The sequence below is a fragment of the Mesoplodon bidens genome (assembly GCF_964165515.1).
Source record: "Mesoplodon bidens genome assembly, chromosome: 19".
In the NCBI taxonomy this organism is placed as follows: Eukaryota; Metazoa; Chordata; class Mammalia; order Artiodactyla; family Ziphiidae; genus Mesoplodon; species Mesoplodon bidens.
Genome location: NC_138179.1, coordinates 29,044,776 through 29,066,224, shown reverse-complemented (window position 1 = coordinate 29,066,224; position 21,449 = coordinate 29,044,776). Strand labels below are relative to the sequence as shown.

The window sequence follows — 21,449 nt, the reverse complement described above, 5'->3', positions numbered from 1 at the left end:
GCAGGCCCAGCGGGTGGTCACCCACCCAGCCCGTGGTTCCTTGGCTTGAGCCCCCAGCGGGTGGAACCCAGGAGTCCCCAGCCCTCCCTGGGGGTGGTGCCATTGGTGTTTGGAGTGGGCGGGCCCTGCCGGCCACCCTGTGCCATCACACAGCTGATGGCCAATGGGAAGAGGCCGGCGGAGGCCCCGGAGCTCCCCTAGCCCAGGGACCCTGAGTGAGGCGGTCTTTTCGGGGCGCTGGACCCGTCCCAGTTGACATGAAGCACAGGAGGCCGGCCGGACAGTCAGGAGGCCCACGTTCCAGTCCAAGGCACTGGGCTGGGGGTGCCCGTGTCCTCTCTCTGGACCTCAGTGCCCGGTGGATGGCCGGTCCACTGGCTCTGCCCCTGGGCCCACTTGGGTTACAGGTGCACCGGCTGGACGTAGCTCCGCGGGAAGAAGCCGATGCGCCCGCAGAGACGGCCTCGCCACCAGCAGGGGTCAAGGCGCTCCAGGACCTCGATGATGTCACCGCGGCGGAAGCTGAGCTGGGAGGGGTCCTGGGCTGAGAAGTCAAACTGGGCCTGGGCAAAGCAGGCCCGGGGAGGCTGCGAGGAGAGGGAGCCGTCAGTGGGGCCCCTCAGGAGCCCCTGCCGGGCTGTCCCCATGGAGGCCCCAACATAAGCGATTTCCCACAGGTGGAGGGGGTCTTTTGGGCAGAACTGGGGTTGAACTCAGCTCTGTATCCAGGTCCAGATGATGGCCACCCCACCCGTGGGCACCCCGCTGCCCACCCCCTGCATGTCTGCGGCACAGACCCTGTGTCTACACAGGGCACAGCCAGTGTCCTGGCAGCCCAGTAGGGACCACAGGGCCAGTGGTCAAGGGACCTGAGTCCTGGGCCTCAGCATGGGACTTTGGTTAGGTCCCTGCCCGTCTCAGGGTCTCTTTCCTGACTCTGCAGCAGCCATGATAACTTTTGACCCCAGGCCCTAGAACCACAGGAACAGGCCTTATAAACTATAAAGTGATGTATGTGTAGCTACGAGCAGTTCACTGCTGTTGCCCTTGGCCAGGCTTCGAGGGCAAGGATGTCACTTTACACTGCTTACCTCTCTCAGGCCTGGTTCCAGTCCCATCTATGCCCAAGGTGACCTTGGGTGAGTCCCTGCCTTCTGGGGGACTTGGTTCCCTGCCTCCCCCTTCAGATGGCAGCTAGACGAGGGACCCCTGCTGGCACATCAGCCTGGCACCATGAGGGTCACACCCAGCGCCCTGGCCCTGCCTGCCCACCAGGCTCTCTGCCCCAAGCCTGCGGAATCTTATCCGGCACGGGCCGTAGCATCATGGACAGGCTAATTAGCGGTCCTCTGCCCAGGAAGGAAGAGGGGGCGTGGGTCCCAGGAGACTGAGCCAGCTCTGGAGTTGCCCTGCGGGGCCGGTGACCCCAGGGCCAGGCCAGAGCGAGGCGGTGGGTGTTGGGGAGCCCTCCGGCGGCCCCCAGCTCCATCCTGGCCCCCTCACACTTTCCAAGGGCAGAGCTGGCCCAGGCAGCGACGGGAGGGGATGGAGGTCTGAGAGGCAGGCCCGGCGGGGACTGGAGCGAAGAGTCCCTGAGACTGAGCTTAGAGCTGGCCCGGCCCCCAGGGGCAGGCCGAGCAGAGCAGGCTGAGTGCGCTGATGGGACGGAGGGTGCGTGGCAGGGGCAGGGGCTCCTCCTGAGACACTGTTTTCTCCCCGACATATCAGATCCCAGGGTTCACCCTACCGGACCGAGAGGAAACTGAGGCCCAGGTGAGGGAAGAACTGGCCCTAAGGTCACACACGGCGAGGCGGTGGAGTCTAGGAACAGGCAGGACTGGAGCTGCGACCTGGCAGCCCCTCCCCAGGCCTTGGCCACGGCCGTGCTCCCGTCCTCTGCAGAGCTCGAGTTCACTGGGCTGTCCAGGGTCCCGACCTCCAGCCCCAGGCCTTGCCGACACCCCCTCCCAAGTAAAACAGCACGTCGGGCTAATAAGCCCACTGGCTGGTGTCGTCATCCTAATGAGTGTGAGAGCTGGTCTCCGGGGCCCCTGGACAAAAGAGCTGGCTGGCAAATCGCTGTTATTAGGAGGACCAGGGGCGGCCGGACCCCGCTCCACCTGGCCAGGACCTTGCCCACGGGCGCTCACACTGCCCCGCGCCCCACCCCAGGCCAACTCCTGCGGAGCGGAAGCCAGCACGGACCCCACCCGGCAGGTGGCCTTGGGTAGTCACATCACTCCCTGAGCCTCAGTGTCCTACCTGTACGGTGCGGACCAGGAGGCTCCCAGGAGGCTCAGCCGGTGTCAGTACCTTCGCTCATTCAACAAACAACCACTGAGCACCTCCTGGGCTCCACGCACTGCTCCTGGCTGAGAGCCAGCAGGCTCAGTTTGCCCGGGGAGTTTCCACCTGCCCCTTCCCTTCCTTCCCCGCCTCCCCTTTCCCAGCCCTGCATGTCTCCCTGCAGTGCCCGGGACAGAATTTTAGAAGCTGGGCTGGACCCACCTCCTGCCACGTGGGAAGGGGGGGTCCAGCCCCTGCGGAGAGGCCCCCTCGCCCGCCCGCCCCGCTCACCCACCTTGGCCAGGGGCTCCTCGTCCTGCAGGAAGACCTGCCGCTTCTTGGCGATGGTGCTGGTCCGGTAGAAGGCGACCAGCTCGTTCAGAGAGTTGAACTTCTTCTCCCACAGGTAGTACTTCCCCGAGGCCTCACGCAGCACCTTGAAATGCTGCACCTGATCCCCGTAGCTAGGGGAGAGGACACAGACCACCTCAGAGGGGCCCGCGGCGGCTGGGGCCCTCCCCCCATCCCTGCCCCCCGGAACCAGGCCTTTTTCTCTCCAGGTGAGGCTTGGAGTCAGGAGGTGGGGAGGGGGTCCCAGGCCCCACTGACCGGCTCCGTGAAAGACACGGTGAGTCCCCACCTGGCAGTGGAGTGTGGGGTAAAGGATGTGGGCCTTGGACCAGGCCACTTTCTTGCTGTGTGACCTTAAGCAAATCACTTAACTTCTCTGAACTTTGGTTTCCTCATAATACCTCCCTTCTGGGGAAGTGCTCGTGTGCTGGCAACATTAAATGGCTCCTCTGAGAGAGGTGGTCAGCCAGCATCTCTTCTCCCCAACGTCCCCCAGCCTCAGCACTCCTCTCCCTCCCCCACCTCGTCCCCTCCCAGCCCTTACAGTCCCTTGAGGGGTGAGTCCTAAGACCATCCTGCTGCTGGTGTGAGAGGAGCTCAGGCCTGTGGGATGCTTCCTGTCCTTCCCTGCCCCACATCCACTCCCACCTCAAGAACCTTCTATGGCTCCCCATTGCCCTCAGGGCAAAATCTTGAACACCTCAGTCTCAAGTTCTCGCTCTGATGACACATCCAGCCTCATTTCCTTCAAATACTCTCTGATGCCTCCTCTCCCAGCCTTTGCCCAGCCTTGCAACCCACCACCACCAAGTGCCTTCCAGCCCAGCGGAGGGGATAGCCTGCATCTCCCAGGCTGGCCAGCAGGGCAGAGGGACCTGCCTGGAACACGCGGCACGTTCCAGGCCAGGACGGGCTGTGCAGGCTTGGGGCAGCCTGAGTTCCTGCAGGCCCACAGTCCAAGTGTTTCTAGGGTGTGGACAGGAGTATGGTGTCCATCCCCCCAGTCGCCCATCCCTGCCTGTGGCTCACTCCCTCCACCTACCAGCCCTGGGGCTGGTGTGCTGCCTTGTTAAAGGTTAAGATGCAAGATTTAAGATAGAGATTTATTCCAGGTAAATACCTTCTGTTCTGTGTGTGTGTCTGGGGTGGGAGGAGGGGGGAATCCTCCCACCCTGTCCAAGTCAAGGAACCAAACCACACAGAACCTCTCTCTCCACTTTCAAGCATGCCTCCAGGCTTCTGCATACATTATTTCTTCCAAATTCTTCTTGAATCAAACTCCTACTCATGCTTCAAGGCCCGCATACAATGGTCCAACCTCTGCAAGCTGCCTCAGGTGCCCTCAGTCAGAGTCGGGGGACTCCTTGGGTTCCCTGGCCCCTTGTACAGCCTGCCTGTAACCCCCATGCCCACCTACCCAGGGGCATGAGGGCTGGGCCTGGCCCCTGGGCTGTCAGTAGACCCCAAGGATGAAGTCAGGCCTGGTGCTAGCAGCCACCGGTCCTGCCCAGCAGGTTCTTCTGGCTTGGTGGCAGCAGCAGCGGAGGTGACAGTGGTAGCCCAGGGAGGACAAACAAGGCTGAGGTAAGGTCAGGAGCCTCAGCACCCCACCCCCACCCCCAATCAGGGCCTGTGGACCCCCGGGGTGGAGGCCAGGGTGCTAACTGCCCGCTGGATGATCTCTGGTAGGCATGGCCCGTCTCTAGACTCAGTTTTCCCGTCTGTGAAAAGGGAGGGGGTGGATTCCCTGTCCAGCAGCCTACGTGAGATAGAATCAAACTGACCTTGGGGCTGCTGGTGGAGACAGACTCTCCCTGGGTCTTTAGGCCTCAGGGAAGAAGAGTGGTTCAGGTCACAGAGGGTCAATGGGCTCTAGCTCCACTGTTTTCTGGCTGTGTGACCTTGGGCAAGTTACTGCACGTCTCTGAGCTTTTGTTTCCTTACCTGCACACTGGGCTTCCAGGGTCACTTCCTCCCTGTCTTTGAGGGCATAAAATTGTGTCCCCCCATTCTTTCCTGCTTCATTTTCTCAAGAGCATTTATCATCTTCAAAGACTTTATATATTTTACTAATCATTTAGAAAATTATATATATATACATACATGCATACATACATGTATAAAATTGTCAGTCACCCCAGTAGAACGTGAGTGCCTAAAGGACAGGGAGCTTCATCTGATTTGTTGGTGGTTGAATCCCCAGCACCAGGCACAAGGCCTGGCGCACAGTAGGGGCTCAGCGACCAGGGCAGTAGAGCAAACACATCATTGACTCCAGGGCACCCCTGGCCTGAAAAGAAGTAAAACATCTCACTTGGGAGCAAACCATCATTTCTGACAAGCCCACAGCAGCCTGGATCAGAGTGTGGGGCAAAAGTAACACAGCCCAGGCAGTGCGCCCCTGCCCCGGCCCACTGGCCACCAGCTCAGACACGCTCCCACAGGTGGAGGGGGACAGCCCCCTGTAAACTCGTAAAGGGCAGCCAGCCGTGGCCACCATCACTCCGTGAGGCAGAACAAGGCCTGTGAACCCCACCTCTGACAGCTTTATGAGGCGTGGCATGAGCGTGCAGGAGATGCCACGCCTATGCGGTCAGAGTCCCCAGGAGCGCAGCCAGCGAGGGCGGAAATGCTCTCACTTACCATCACCCAGAAGGGTGGCCATCGGGTCACTGGACTTCATGATGTCCAGGGCTACTATCTCCACGTTGCAGATGAGGACGTTACAGCCGAGGGGGACTGTAACCTGCTGTAACCTGCTGTAACCTGTAACCTGCTGAGGTTACTCAGCAGGTCCAGGGTAAGGCCAGGACGGGAACTGGGCTTCCCGCCCCCATGTGGCCACTGGCCCTTCTCTAAGAGCCTGGGACCCTGGGGCGTGGGCCAGGAGGCACGGTGTGGCCCTGGGAGGGTCAACATGATGATGATTACATAACTGGCGTTTGGGGAGGACTCACTGTGTGCCAGCACCACACTAAGCACCTTACATAGATGTTCATTTTACAGACGAGGAAACAGGCTGGGGTACCTTGCCCAGGGTTATACAGGAGAAGTACCAGAGCTGAGATTCTTGCTCAAAAGCCCCCCTCCTAGCTGCCCTGAGTCTGTTTCCTGCTCTGATCCCTGCCCAGTGGTCCTCCAAGGGCCCTGAAAGGCCCCCCCGTAAGAGACGATGCACCAGAGTCCGGGCAGGACCCGGTCCGGCCCTGGGGGACGAAACCGAGGCTGGAGGGCGCCACCTGGTGGTCTTGTGTGCACACCACAGCCCTGGGGCCCAAGGTTCCGGTTCTGAGCTGGGGGAGGGGGCTTGGCCAGGATGCCGGGGGTGTGGCGGGGAGGGAGCATGTGCTGGGATTTCTCAGAGGGACACTCCCAGACCCCTTCCCAAGGTAGCATTGGTGCTGGCTCCCCAGAACTGCCTGTCTCCCCTCCTGGTCAGACAAATGCCTTGCTGTCCAAGCCCACCTCTCTCTGCCCCACCTCTGGGTCTTTGCACATGCTGTTCGCTGGGCCTGGCATCCCCTCTCCCCTCTTTGTGCAGCAAACTCCTACTCATGCTTCGGGGCCCAGCTCAGATGTCACCTCCTCCACCCTGTGGAGTGTCTGCTGCCACTGAACTTCCCTCAGTTGGGCGTCATGGAGACCCCGGGCCCCCGCTCCCTCTGGACTCCTCCACTGTCCTGCACACACACACACCCAAAGGTTGAGCCGTCTGGGCTGACCCTGTACAGGGCGTGGCGGGGCTGCACGCTCAGGGAGACGCCAGGAGAGGGCAGGGCGCTGGGGCACCCACAATTTCTGTTCCCTCTGCCTGGAAGCCTCTCCTCCCAGATCCTCACTCCTGGGCCCCAGGCAGCCTCCACCGCCAGGTTCATATCCCTGAACACTGGCTCCTGCTATATTCTTTTGTCTCCTTTTTTCATATGTTCAGTCTGTCTCCCCCACTAAGACATAAACCCCAAAGGGCAGCAACTTTTTTTTTTTTCACTGTCATTTCCCAAATCCCTAGAACAGCCTGGCACGTGGCATGTAGCCCAGTGACAATTCCTTGAACTGCTGCACCTAGATCCTACTGTTCAGGCGCTGGGAGTAGGAAGGACAGAGACCAGCTGGGGCCCTGACCCCTTCACCCCCGACCCCGGTTCCTGCCCCTTCCTTCCAGCCTGGATTCCTCCATTGCCCGATTGTGGCCTTTGGGACTGGGTTCTGAGCTGCCCAGAGGCTGCCACCCTGCTTCCGTGCCAGCTACTACTATAATGGCTCTAAGTAGAATGACTCATATATTCTTTGCAATAACCCATTTTACATGTGAGGAAACAGGCACAGAGAGGTTAAGGGACTTGCCCAAAGTCACACAGTCAGGAAATGGCAGAGCCAGAATCTGAACCCAAGCAGCCTGGCCCCAGGGTCCATCCTGTCAGCTATGTAGCACACAGGGGAACCCTGTCCGGAGCACATCCTGGACACCTGCCCTGGGTGCCCTGCTGCTCTCCCACCCCCAGTCCCACCACATCAACCTCCCCTGGTGACTTGCTGCTCATAGAACAATGGCCGAGCCTTCAGCCTGGAGCTCGAGGCCTCGCAGCCAGCCCAAGCTGCATGGAATCCTCCTGCTCTGAGCCACACCCTGGGGTCTGCATCATCCCCAACCCCCAGAGGGTCGCTTGCTTCCAGGCATCCGTCATTCCCTCCACACCCTGCAAGCCTGTCCCTGGCCACCCTCCTCCACACACCCCGGGTCAGAACTCACTTCACAGAGACAGAGAACTCCCCTGGGGAGCTCTCGCTCTCCCGGATCAGGAAGGCTCCCTGGTGGTTCCGCTTCATCAGAATTTCTTCTGCCAGCTGCCGGGAAATCCTGCCCGAGTACCACCTGCAGAGAGGGGGCAGGTGAGGGCAGGGGAGGCCAGGCTACCCTGACCCTATGCCAGGCACCCAACACTGCCAGGTCCTCACTGCAGTCCCCAGACACAGGAAATACGACGGCACCCACTTTACCCAGAGAGGCCAAGGTCATGCGCCCAAGGTCACGCGCCCAAGGTCACACGCCCAAGGTCATGTGCTGTGAAAGGCAGGAGTTGGGCCCAGTCCCAGCATTCTGGCTCCTGAGCCCAAGCATTTCCCACCACACCAGGCAAACACACACCTCGGTGAACCCCAACTCAGCCAACCCCAGCTGGGCTTTTCCATTTCAGATTCTTAAAAAAATATTTTAAAAGATGACCCCCCCCCAAAAAAATAGCAGCTTTGATCTGGTGAGGAAGGGTCTCTCCCTGTACCCATTTCACAGATGCACAGACTGAGGCCACCTGGACTTTTTCTCACAGGTTCAAGTCCCTTTTCTTTCTGACCAAACAGAACTGGGTATACAGAAGGTGCCTTGTAAATGCCGAGGGTCTGGCAGGGCCTGGGGCTGAGAGGCTGGGATCCAGCTTCTCTTCCAGCCCTGCCCACTGTGCTCTTTGGGGCTCGCCCACCCTCAGAGGGTCCAGGTGGTCTCTGGCTGGCTTCTTGGACCCTGGATTTGAGCCCAGTCCCTTAATGGTTTGGGTGGGGGAACTGAGGCCCAGAGCAGGTGGAGTCTCCTGGTGGGACCTTGGTGCCCTGAGGGCCACCGGAGCCTCCCTTCCCTGTACAATTTCCCTTCCCTCCTTCAACCGAGCTTCCTGAGTCTGAGCGTGACCCTGGGCGGATGTGAGGCAGAACTTTTCCTGTTGTATCAGGATGTTGACAGCGAGCCCTCCAGGCCCAGGACAGAGGCTCAGGTGCACACAGCCCGGGTCCTGCTGGTAACCCCACCCGCCAGTCACGTGTGAGCCCTTGCAGTTCCTCCAAGGGTTTTTTACTAACGTGCTTGGCCTGTGTGCGGGGCAGGTTGGGCCCCCGGATGTTCTCAGGTGATGACAGGGGGGCAGGAGGACAAACACGCAGCTCAGCTCGGGTGCCGGCTCCCTGGTTCTGGCCACAGGGAGAGCCCGTCGCCCGGGGCGCCAGTAGGGGCAGTGCCACCGGCTCCCTCTCTGCCCGCCTTCCAGTCCGAAATGAAGTCCTGGTCCTGACATGGTGTCTCAGAGCCCCACACCCAGAAGTGAGGTTCTAGCCCATCGTTGCCCCCCAAAGTGGCGGGGACCCTGAGCCCATCTCTGGGCGGGTGGAGGGGAGGCAGTGGAGGTGGGGGCCGAAGGCGGGGCTCCAGGGAAACTCCAAGAGCTCGGCCTGGGTCTCTGGAGTCTGGGAGTCCCGGATGAGGCCTCCAAGCCGGAGGCTGAGCTCAGGGGGCCCCGGAAGGGCGCTCCTCCGGGGAGCCCCCAGCAGGACCCAGGTGCAGTGCTGCCGCAGGGGCAGGGGTCCAACAGGGCCCTGCGTGGGAGTTTCCAAAGAACCCACAAAACTCCACAGGAGGCATCAGCGTGTGGGCGGCTGTCACCCTCAAAGGATTTTGCAACCGCAGCCTCAAGGAGGCCCGCCCTGCCCCGACCAGGTTCTCAGTGGCGGCTCGGGGACAGGGTGCTGGAGAAGCAGCACTCCCAATGCCCCAGAGCACAGCTCGCTCCACGCGTGGACGCCTCGCTTAGTCCCCATTTTACTGATGTGGAAATTGAGGCCCAGGGAAGGGCAGGGATTCCCAAAAGTTGCTCTGCAAGTCTCTGGCCTCTGACTCTCCCCCAGCCCACCCCTCTCCCCCAGCTGCTCTTACGGTTCCCCCATTCCCTCCCAGTGAGCACAGCCGGGGCCCACAGCACTGGCGGCAAATCTCACTCTGCCTCTTGCCAGCTGTATGACCCCAGACAAGCCACTCAACCTCTCTGTGCCGCCACCTCTTTGCCCACAAGACCTTGACGAGAACACCCAGCTCGCAGGGCCCTGGGGAGGAGAAGGGCGCTGCTGCCTGCACGTGTTCACCGCTGCTGCTGTGAACTCCTCCCACGTGTCACTCATTAGCCTGTCTGCGGCCCTCCCAGCAAACTTCTACTCTACATTCCAGGCCCAGCAGACCACGCCCTCCTCCAGGACGCCCTCCTCCAGGAAGCCCTCCTCAATGCCCACCAGCCACGCGGCTGCATCAGGTGCCTCGGTGACCCCTGCCCGTGAGGCCCAGAGGCTCTGGGAGCAGCTGGTCTGCATCACGCCCCCGCTCCGTGGGCTCCCTGGGCAGGAGGAGGTGACGGTTGAGCTCAGGGAAAGAGTGGCCTGGTGTAAACACGAGGCCCCCTGGGACCCCTGCTCTGCCCCCGCCCCACACCCTGGAGCCCAACAGGCTGAGTCAGGCACAGAGCTGGAATTTCCCCCACTGCTATTTCGGGGCCAGGGCAGGGGCTGAGGTTAGCCAAGGATGCATCTGGGCACGGCCTCAGGCAGGTGAGCATGGGGCCTGACCCCCATCCCTACTCTGTCCCAGACACAAGTGGCCAGAGCCAGCCCCAGGGAGCCCAGGGCCATCGGACACTGGAATCCTCCATGGCTCCCACCTGCCCTTGTGGAGGCTTGCCTGAACCACCAGCATTGCCCCGACAGGCGTAGCCCCAAAGTCTATCAGCTTTTCTTTCCTCCTGAGCAAACAGAAGCTTCTGCTTAGGCTTCTCAGCGGCCTCCCACATCCCAACCTCCTGGCTTTCACTGGGTCACAGCCTCCACCTGGAGGCTCCCGCACCCCCCGTGTCCTCCGCTGGCCTGGCCCTGGCCGGGTTCTCGCTGTCTCTCTCCCTTTATGACAGAAAGTCTTTAAGGCCGGAGGACAGGCCCCTGCCCAAGGTCACACAGCCCAGAGGGACCCTGCGGGCCTGGAGTCCAGACAGGGGACCTGGGTGGGTCGGGCCTTTGCTCAACACAGGAAGTCCGAGGTGGTGGCAGCTTTGGAAATAACTTGAAGACAGGTAAAGAGGAAATGACCTCCAGGCCCCATCCTGGCCCTGCACCTCCCTCCCGTCCACCCCACAGCCACACACGGGCCCTGACCTGCCTTCACCTCTGCAGGAGTTCCACTCCCCACCCGGCTCAAATGCCTCCATGGCTCCCACCACCCTCCGCCGGGCGCTTGAGGCCCTCCTGCCGGTCCCACTGCCAGAGGTTCTCATTGTTCCCGCTCCCAGGAATGCCCTTCTCTTTTTCTCCTTAGCTAACTCCTACATACATGCTTCAAAACCTCACTTGTTGCCACCCCTTCTGAGAAGCCCTCCCTGGTTAATTATCTCAATGCTGACTGCCTTCCCTTGTCATAGTTTCTTTATGTCCTGTCTCTCCCACAGGACACAACTGCTCTGACCCCAGCATCTCATCACGTGTCCCCAGCATCACCCAGGTGGGTCCCCTCAGGCAGTGGCTGGTGTTTGGCGAATGACCGAGCGAGCGACTGTGACCTGGGGCTACTTCAGCCACCACTCCGTGAATATCCAGTTGGCTTTTCCCAGATTCTTGGCCACTTAGGCCTGTTCTGGGGCTGAGAACAGGGTTTTCAGCACTGGAAGCCTGACGGGGGCTTCCCTGGGCCAGCTGGTCCCAAGCCCGAGGACACCTGGGCTCCTCGTGACTCCCTCTCCGCCCTGTCCCAGACTCTGCTCGGCCCACGTCAGCTCCCCTGCCCACAGGTCTGCCTCCTTCCCGCCCCTCCATGGCCCCTCACTCTCCACCCCGGCACAGGGCTGAGTCGGCCTCTTAGAGGAGCCTTGGCCTTCCTTGTGTTGCAGATAGGGAAACTGAGGAACAGAGAGAGCAGGGGTCTGCCTGAGGCCACACAGCAGCCAGGGGCCCTGCTGGCTGAGCGCCCAGGGCCCTGTCCTATCCAGGGCCCCTACCAGGATGCTCTCCGGTGTCCCAGGTCCTCAGTGTCGTGGCCTGAGCTGGCCCTGACTGCCACCACTTGGGACAAGTCCTCATATCTCTGTCCCCCACCTCTGCTCGGGGAAGAGACGGGGGTCCCCAGACAGATGGCGGGAGGCCGGGCTGAGGACTTGCAGGCAGCTCAGCTCAGCCTGGGCCAGGCTGGGTGTGGACGTTTGGCTTCAGGGCCGGGGGTGAGGGGGGCCCTGTGGACATGCAGGGGTGGGGCCAGCCACTCACGGGTGGGGCTTGACGCGGATGTAGTTCTTGGGGACGAACCCCTCTGCACCCCGGAGCTCGGCCTTGTACCAGTTCTGGTCGTCTTCCATGTTCAAAATCTGTGGGCGGGAGAGACACGGTCACCTGGTCACCTAGGGACAGCTGTCCCCTGCTGAAGGCTCACACCAGCCCTGGGGCCCACTTCCCAGAGGAGAGTGAGGTCGCGGGGTGATTCCATGGTCCGGGGGTCACAGAGGAGAATTTGGTTGGTGGGTTGAGCTCAGGGCGGGGAGCTGGAGCCGGACTCTCAGGTCGTGCCACCCGGACCCCCGGGTGCTGGGAGACAGATCCGGGGCCCCTCAGTCCCTGAGCTGTGGCCCTGAGCATGGGGGGCCCACAGCAGTTGATACGAGGCACAGAGCCAGGGGTCGGGGGTAGGTTTGCGGAGGCCCCGCCGAGCGGTGGTCACAGGGTTCACTCGCATTTACAAGCTTCACGTCTGAGCTCAGGGGTGATGATCAGGCGGGGGCTTCAGACACCAGGGGAGCAAACGAGAGGCCTCTGGGCTGCGGCGAGGCCGAGGCCTGGCTGCTTGGGTCGCAGACTCCCCGTTGCCTGCAGGTGGGCTGAGGGGAACCGAAACCTGAGCGGGGTCGGGGGGCCGCTACTGGCGGGCGGGTGGCGGAGGCCGCGGCGAGGGCCGCCAGCAGGACGCTTGGACTCCCTCCCCACTCCCTGGGCAGGCTCGCCATGTGTCACCCCTTCTCACACCAGCCCCCGAGGCCGCCTTCACCAAAGCAAAGGCTGGGACAGCAACTCAGATGGTTTGGTTTTGCCAAGAGGAGCTGAGATTTGACCCCTGGGCCCAGGCCTGGCCCCTCCCTTGTCTGTCTGCCAGGTCCCTTGAGCCCCTCCTTCCTGCTCCTGCAGTCTGGGCCAGACCAGTGTCCCCAGGGACAGCCGGAAGCAGGTGGCTGACTCAGGATAACTTTTGCTGAAAACTAAACAAAACAAAAAACTCCCCCAACTTAATGAGAAAATTAGGGCCTGCGGGTCACAGACTCAGTGAAGATTCTTGGGAGCCTCGGGCTCTAGACCACTCTGCCTGCCTCTGACTCTCTCCACAGCCCTGGCCTCAGTTTCCACATCTGTAAAATGGGCACATCTATGGCCTACACGGCACATGGCAGTGTTTTGTTGTGGTTTTTTTTTTTTTTTTTTTTTTTTTTTTTGTGGTACGCGGGCCTCTCACTGTTGTGGCCTCTCCCGTTGCGGAGCACAGGCTCCGGACGCGCAGGCTCAGCGGCCATGGCTCATGGGCCCAGCTGCTCTGCGGCATGTGGGATCTTCCCGGACCGGGGCACGAACCCGCGTCCCCTGCATCGGCAGGCGGACTCTCAACCGCTGCGCCACCAGGGAAGCCCGGCAGTGTTTTGTGACCTGCAAAATCCTCTGTGGACATGTGGATGTGACATATCTAATCTATCCCAGTTTTGTTTTGGTTTTGTTTTCCTGTCACCTCCACTCCAAGGAAAGACCCAGAAATGTTCTGATTGGTTGTATTAGCTGAATTCTTGCTGTTAACATTGTTCAAAGCCCCCAGACCTTCTGAGACATGGGAATTCCCAACCCTCCCTGAGGTGAAGGCTCACACCTCGGCCTGCCCCTGCTTTGCCCCTGCAGTGCCCTTCTCCTGGGTGCTGTCTTGTGCCACCGTCCCCTGGCCAGTGCGGCCATGGAGCACCTCCTGCGTGCCAGGCACTGTGCCCAGCCCAGTGATATAGCAGGAAGCAGGAGGTCACATTTTAGTGGGCAGAGGCAGACAAGAAACAGGAAGGATACAAGTAAACAAGGTGATTTAATGTTCTGCTACGTGGTCTGAAAATATATGTCAGGATGACATAGAAGGAAGATGCCTGGTTGGGGGCAGGGGGATTGTCAACAGGGGACAGGTGGGGGTGGGCAAGAAAGGCCTCTCTGAGGAGGTGGCACATGAGCTGAGGCCCGAATTACAGGAAGGAATGAGACATGAGAAGATGTGGGGAACAGTGTCCAAGGCAGAGGGAACAGCCAGTGCAAAGGCCCTAAGGTGGGAGCAAGCTCTGTCCCTGGAACAGAAAGGAGGCCCCTGTGTCTGCGGTTGAGGCGGGGCAGTGCTGTGAGCTGAATGGGGAGGGTGAGAGCTTGAAGGTCTTGTGCTCCGGTACTGGGGGGGAAGAGGGGTCCGTGACGAGCAGGCCCAGGTGAGCAGTGAAGGGGGCCTGGATTGGGGCTGCTGAGACGTGGTCAGATCTGGGGTAGGTTTTGGCAGAGCGGCTGACAGGCGAGATACACGAGACGGAGAGGAAGCAGCCGAGACAACCCCAGGCTCTGGGCCTGAGCGCGGGCAGGTGGTCATGACCGCCAGCTGCTGTGCAACAGCTGTGAGAGGAGGTGGGGAAGCTCAGGGTGGCTGGGTCGGGCCCAAGGTGCACCGGCCATCGCCGTGGAAATGCCAAGAGGCCGTGGGCTCCCTGAGTCTGGGTCCTGGGGGCCAGGCTGTGCATGACGAGGTGGAGGTGAAGCCACCACCCACATCTTTCCTCCTGTGGGGAGCAGCAGGGTCCTGTGCACCCAGAAATGCCTGCTCGTCGGTGAGGGGGGCTTTGTTCCAGGGAAGTGACATTTGGGGCCCCTTGTCCAGAGTGGGTCCACGTGCCACCGGGCTTTCGTCTAAGAGCAGAGCTCAGACTGGAAGAGCAGCATCCTTGCCGGCTCCCAGAGGCTGGGATCTGCGTGTCCGCCGGTCATTGCTGGGCTGGGACAGGCCTGGCCCACAGCCCGTGCGCAGGAAACATGCTCACGAAGGTACAGGTTGTGGAGCTCAGGCACCAGCCCCACCCGCTGTCCCCAGCCCGGGGGAGGGAGAGGGGACACAGGGCGACATTGCAGCCACGTTTTTATGGTTACAGAAATCAGACCCTGGACTAGCATGAGATGGGTGAGGCACTTTGGGTACAAAATTTAAGGGAGCTCCAAAAAAGTCAGGAATCAAGATAAAGAATATTTTAAAGGAATATGTTAAAAAATCAAAATTTCTGAATATGGTCATTAGTTAATAATAATGTATCCATGTTGCTCCATTAATGTAACAAATGTACCAGGTTAATAATATAAAATGTTACCAAGGGTGTGCGTGTGAGTGTGTGTGGGCGGTGGGAGGGGGCGGCAGCGTGTCAGATTGGAATTCCTCTGTACCATCTTCTCGATTTTTCTGTAAATTTCAAACTGTTTTAAAAAGAGTCTATTTAGGGACTTCCCTGGTGGTGCAGTGGTTAAGAATCCGCCTGCCAATGGAGGGGACACAGGTTTGAGCCCTGGTCCGGGAAGATCCCACATGCCACGGAGCAACTAAGCCTATGCGCCACAACTACTGAGCCTGCGCTCTAGAGCCCGCGAGCCACAACTACTGAGCCCATGTGCCACAACTACTGAAGCCCGCGCACCTACAGCCTGTGCTCCTCAACAAGAGAAGCCACCGCAATGAGAAGCCCGCGCACCGCAACGAAGAGTAGCCCCCGCTCGCTGCAACTAGAGAAAGCCCGCGTGTAGCAACAAAGACCCAATGGAGCCAAAAATTAATTAATTTTAAAAAATAGTCTATTTAAAATTTATTGCAAAAAACTCCATCAAACTCTTAAATCAGGGACTTCCCGCGGGGTCCAGTGGTTAGGACTCCAAGCTTCCGCTGCAGGGGGCATGGGTTCAATACCTGGCTGGGGAACTAAGATCCTGCATGCCGGGCAGCATGGCCAAAAATTTTTAATATTTTTTTAAATTAAAAGAAAAATCTTAAATCAGGGCAGGCTTTGACCCGGCATCTGTACAGCTGTGAGAGGAAGGACCCTAACTCCACGTATGGCCCTGGAAGGATCACTTGCTCATCTCTGTCCTGTGAGGAAAGGCAGAAGTGTGAACAAGGAAGCGTGACTTGCTCACAGCATGCCTCCCAGGATTGACGGCTAGCTCCTCAAGACATTCTTTCTGATGTATTTTTCTAGGCACAAATCCAATGCATGAATGTCAGTTTCCCATCCCTAAAACTAATATCTTTCTTTTTTTTTTTTTGCAGTATGCGGGCCTCTCACTGTTGTGGCCTCTCCCATTGCGGAGCATAGGCTCCAGACACGCAGGCTTAGCGGCCACTGCTCACGGGCCCAGCCGCTCCGCGGCATGTGGGATCTGCCCGGACCGGGGCACAAACCCGTGTCCCCTGCATCGGCGGGTGGACTCTCAACCACCGTGCCATCAGGAAAGCCCAAAACTAATATCTATTGATTATGGGTCAGTTGACTCTGTGCATGTTCCTTTGCATTCTGCTTTTTTGCCACTTAACGTTGCTTCATGAGCATTTTTACGTCGTTAAACGTCTCCCTCCCCAAAGAGCATTCTTAGGGGCTGTGTGATATTTTGTGCCGCCCCTGGGCAGGTAGCTAGGGTGAGTCCACACTGCAAACTCACCCACACCCCACAGCCCCACCTGCTGCATTCTCTCCATCCACTCTCCTCCCCCGGCTCTTTGCATGGCTGGGTCCTGCTCATCCTTCAGGTCTCAGCTCAGGTGTCGTCTCTTTTGAGAGACTGCCCTGACCACCCCCCCATCTAAAGCTGTCCCCCTGCCCCACCCTCCCACCCACCCTCTCCATTCCATCTCCCCAGGTGATTTCTTCCACCCATTTATCACCTCCTGACGGCATGCACCCTGTGGAATGTCCACTCCGGGAGGGCAGGGACTGGGCTTCATCCACTGCTGTGTCCTCAGCACTTAGGACAATGCCTGGTGCTGAGCAGGTGCTCGAGAGCTTGACAAGGGTTTGTTGAATGAAGGAAGGAAAAGGCAGCCCCTCCGGTGGCCTGTCATTCCTTGAAAGGTCCCCTCCTGGGTCTCCACGGACACAAGGAGCAAGTCCCATTGGGGTCTTAGACAGGGTCTCGGCTAACATCTCCTTCCTTCCTTCCTTCCTTCCTTCCTTCGACACCCCCGTGTCTTGCTGAGGGCCTGCCCTGTGCCAGGCACTGTTTTATGTCCCTGCCCTCAGGAGCCTTGGTTAGAAGCAAACACAGCAGGAGTTGGCCAACGCTCTATCAAAGCTTAGTGGGAAACTTGGCCAATCTTGGGTGGGCAGGGGTGAGCACAGGCATCCAGGAGGGAAGCGGGGATGTCACCGTCTTTACAACACTTGCCTTGGGGGACCCCGCAGGTCTACTGCCTCCACCCTGGTTCAGCCCTCTGAGTCTCAGGTAGAACCCACCGGTCACCCCATTCCAAGTTCCCCACTGTTTCACTGCCTCTCAAGCCCCAGAGTCTGGAACTAGAGACTCCAAACTGCTCTCCGATTGGCAAGCGAGGCCTCTGAAACAGACCTGGGTCTCAAGAGTCTCGTGCCCTGGCTAGATGTTGCCAGTGTCAAGCCTGCCCCATCCCCAGCTGGCCACACGTCCACAGGTCCCCCCACCAGCCACTCAGGGGGGCCCAGGGCTGGCATCCCAGCACAGAGAAAGGGGGACATCCTCAAAAAGATGCGGTTCTTCTTGGAACCATCCACCTCCTGACCTAGCCCAGCTGTTCAGTGTCACGGGGTTCAGAATGCAGGTTCCAGAGTCAAAGGACAGGGGTTCACCTCTGACCCCACACCAGGCAAGCTGTGGTGCCTGCCTGTGCCTCATTTAATCACCTGTGAAATGGGGCCTCAGCAGCTTAAATGGATGTTGATGGGCACCACTGAGCTCGGACCTGGGGCTCTGTACGGGGTCAGCACACAGAGGCCCTGTCCCTTCCTGGGCCCCGGCTCAGACTGGAAGCCTCATGCCCACTGCACCGGTGCAGAGACCGAGGCCCAGGGAAGGGCAGGGGCTTCCTGAGCGTGACTTGGTGGCAGCTCCAGCGCCCGACTTGTGGCACGGCCCCTCCCAAATCAGGGCCCTGAGCTCTGCTTCCAGATGCAGACTTGTAAGCAGGGACACTTCCTGAGAGACAGAGCCCGGGAGCCCATCTGCCTGGGTTGCCCTGGAAGGCATGTCCTCCTCAAGAAGCCACACAAGGGACCTGAGCGGTGTTGAGGCTTATCTTCCCCTTTCTCACCTGCAGGGAAGCTCGTCTGGACCCCTAATCATAGTTGTTTTAGCCCCGATAGGTTAGTGTGTGTACTTAATTCCCAAGACCCTCTCTGTCTCTCTGCATCCGTCTCTGCCTCTTCCTCTCTCTCTCTTTCCCCAGCTGTCTTTTCAAATTCTTTCCTGGGAAACGGTGTTGAATCAACCCCTGCCAGGCACTATGCTGATGTCTCCTTGAATCCTCACAATGGCCCCCAAAGGAGGGATCACTATCTCCCCATTTCCCAAATGGGGAAATTGAGGCTCAGAGGGTGGAGGTGGATTGTCCAGAGTCACAGACTTGATAACTGGAGAAGCTGGGCCCATCTTCCTCCAGAGACTGGACTCTGTTTGGGGGTCTGTCCAGGCCCTGGTTTTAAGCACCCCCCCATCCCATGCGAGGCCAGCTGAGCCGGCTCTGGCCACCCTACCTTGAGTGTGTCCCCCTTGTTGAAGGCCAGCTCATCGCTCTCTGTGGCCTGGAAGCTGTACAGGGCCACGGACTCCATGCCGCTGTCCCCGAGCCCCGGCAGCTGGGCTCTGAGCAGGGCCAGCAGCTTCCTGCTTCCTCTGCAGTCGAGGACCGTCTTCCTTTGTTTTGAGAGCGTGTTTGTGCTTTTGAAGCTGAGACCGAGACTTCCCCTGACAGGAGAAACAGGAAGCAGAGATGTCCCAGAACAGGGTGTGTGAGCCGCAGGCCCACCTCAGACCCCAGGGAGTCCCCAGGCAGCCCTGGGAGTGGGTCCTCCTCCTGCACCCACATTACAGATGATAAAACTGAGGATCCAGAGCAGAAACGCTGCAAAGCCATCCCCAGCTCAGACACTGTGTCTTGCGGTCCCAGCCACCACCCCTCATTTGCCAATGTCCCCTCCACAGTTTCTAAGCTCCGATGCCTCCTGTGACTTCCCACTGCCTGCTGCATCGACCCCCAAGCTCCTTGTCTGACAACCAGGGCCCTTCCAAGCCGCTACCCCCACCCCCAGCTCTCCAGACTCATCCTTTGTTACTCCCCTACTGTCTGAACAAACACGAGCTCCAGCCACAGCCGAGAGACACCCCACATGTCCATTTCGTCCTCCAGCCTTTCCACATGGAAGGCCCTCTGCCTGGTGCTCTCTTCCCCTTTCTCTTCCCAGGAGACTCCTATTCATCCATCAAAGCCCAGTTCAGAAGGTGCCTCTTCTGATTTAAACACCGGGCACCTTCAGCAGGATGGCAATCCTAAGGTCAACAAGGACTGAAAATAATCTTGACCTTTGCTTAGGTTTGCTATGGGCAGTGGAATCAGTGTGGCAATTCTGGGACAGGTGTGTGAGTATCGTGGGAAACACCATAAACTACTAAATACAGCAAAGCTGTTTGGAACCAGGGTTCTCTCCAGGGAAGGAGGGAGACCTGGACCTGGAAGGGGAAGGCGAGGAAGAGCCCTGTGTTGTTGGATGGGAATTGGATGAATCAGCGTGAAGTCAGATTGGGTTTTTTCTGTAAAAAAGAGTTTTTCTTCCTTCATTTATATCAATAGGGTTACATCATGCTTTCAGATTTTAGTCAATGGATTATGATCTATTACTATTATTATTTAATTTTGATGCTTACATTGTCCCAGATTTGGCCAGTGGGACCCCCCCTTCGAGATGTCCCCTTGTCCTTTTGACACATCCCCACCATTCTCTGAGCTCTTCCCATCTCTCTGACGGTAGGTTCACGCTCTTCTAGGACTTCTGCCCCAGCCCTGGAACCAGGCATCTCTGAGGGGTGGAAGATTTTTTTTTTTTTTTTTTGCGGTATGCGGGCCTCTCACTGCTGTGGCCTCTCCCATTGCGGAGCACAGGCTCCGGATGCGCAGGCTCAGCAGCCATGGCTCACAGGCCCAGCCGCTCTGCGGCATGTGGGATCCTCCCAGACCGGGGCACGAACCCATGTCCCCTGCATTGGCAGTGGGACTCTCAACCACTGAGCCACCAGGGAGGCCCTGAAGATGGTATTTTTAGTGGAGGATGGTGTTTAGAACCCAGGATTGAGCTGGTGTTGGGTGTGCTCATCAGTACGGAGGTGTCATTGTTTCCAGGCCCTCTCCGCAGACAGAGGCAAGAAAAAAAAAAAAGTATATATATATATATATATATATATATATATATATATATATATATACATTCATTTTATATATATATATACACAAATTCATTTTATATATATATCACAAATTCATTATATATGTATAAACTCATTATATATATATGTATTTGTATTTTTAGAAATATATTTCCTGTATACTCGGCCATAAACAGGAACGAAATTGGGTCATCTGTAGAGACATGGATGGACCTAGAGACTGTCATACAGAGTGAAGTCAGTCAGAAAGAGAAAAACAAATATCATATATTAACGCATATATGTGGAATCTGAAAAAATTGGTACAGACGATCTTATTTACAAAGCAGAAATAGAGACACAGACGTAGAGAACAAACGTATGGCTACCAAGGGGGAAAGGGGTGGGTGGGATGAATTGGGAGTTGGGATGGATGTATATATACTGTTGATGTTATGTATGGATAACTAATGAGAACCTGCTGTATAGCACAGGGAACTCTACTCAGTGCTCTGTGGTGACCTAAATGAGAAGGAAATCCAAAAAAGAGGGGATATATGTATACGTATAGCTGACTCACTTTGCTGTATAGTATAAAGTAACACAATGTTGTAAAGCACTTATACTCCAATTAAAATATAATACGAATAAATATATCTCCTGTGTCCTGGTGGACAGAGTGAGTCCATATTTCTGTGTCTATCTCTATGTGTATCTATATAGCTATGGATAATATTAGATTAGATTAGTAGATTAAAAACCATGAACTCCATCAGATATGAATCGGTGAATGCAGGTGAGGGGTATGTGGATGTCGTGCCATTCTCACAGCTTTTCTTAGGGTTTGAAAGTTTTCCATGTACAAAGTTGGTAAGATAGATGTGACCCTACAGAGATCTCAAAATTAAAGGTTTAGTTAAAACAAAAAAAAAAGTTGAGGGAAAATAAGAGGAAGACTGCAGAAGTCGTCACCTTCCTGGAGCCCCCCGAAAGCCGGGGGCGGGGGTGGTAGCAGCCAAGGCTCAGCCCAGGGCCCATCCTCACCTCTCCCCCAGCACCCCCTGCTCCGTCAGCCCAGACCCCAGGACGACAGGATGTTAGTAGGCGCTTCTTTCCGGCTCCGTTTCAGCTGAGGTTTCAAAGCCTCAGAATGGTGCAGTGAGCGGGGAGATCCACCCCGCCCCAAATCTGATGTGCCTGGAGGCAAGAGCGAGGAGGGCTCCCCTTCTGAAGCTGAGTGTGTGTCCTCTGGGGCCTGAGGACCTGGGGACTGGCTTATTTTCTGTTTTTTTTTTTTTGCGGTAAGCGGGCCTCTCACTATTGTGGCCCCTCCCGTTGCGGAGCACAGGCTCCGGACGCGCAGGGTCCGGACGCGCAGGCTCGGGACGCGCAGGCTCAGCGGCCATGGCTCACGGGCCCAGCCGCTCTGCGGTACGTGGGATCTTTCCGGACCGGGGCACGAACCCGCGTCCCCTGCATCAGCAGAGGCGGACTCTCAACCACTGTGCCACCAGGGAAGCCCCTTATTTTCTGTTTTTCAAAGAAAAACA

The 21,449-nt window shown here is 58.0% G+C and overlaps 1 protein-coding gene across 1 annotated transcript; it reads right to left on the bottom strand.

Annotated features, from left to right (window-relative positions):
- Positions 1-265: 265 nt before the first annotated feature.
- On the bottom strand, positions 266-18,385 carry GRAP (GRB2 related adaptor protein). Its single transcript, XM_081219677.1, has 5 exons — positions 18,237-18,385; positions 11,695-11,792; positions 7,388-7,510; positions 2,582-2,750; positions 266-587 (listed from the first exon to the last, which is right to left on the bottom strand). The coding sequence occupies exons 1-5, from the start codon at positions 18,312-18,314 to the stop codon at positions 402-404; spliced, it is 654 nt and encodes a 217-aa protein (XP_081075803.1). The 5' UTR covers positions 18,315-18,385; the 3' UTR covers positions 266-401.
- Positions 18,386-21,449: the final 3,064 nt, after the last annotated feature.

What these genes read in the sequence shown, in the direction of transcription:
- GRAP (XM_081219677.1), bottom strand. Translation starts at nt 18,314, where the DNA reads ATGGAGTCCGTGGCCCTGTACAGCTTCCAGGCCACAGAGAGCGATGAG. An exon ending in ACAAGGGGGACACACTCAAG is followed by an intron (nt 11,793 to 18,236) that starts GTAGGGTGGCCA and finishes TCCCGCCCACAG; the next exon opens with ATTTTGAACATGGAAGACGA. An exon ending in ACGAGGAGCCCCTGGCCAAG is followed by an intron (nt 588 to 2,581) that starts GTGGGTGAGCGG and finishes CTCTCCTCGCAG; the next exon opens with CCTCCCCGGGCCTGCTTTGC.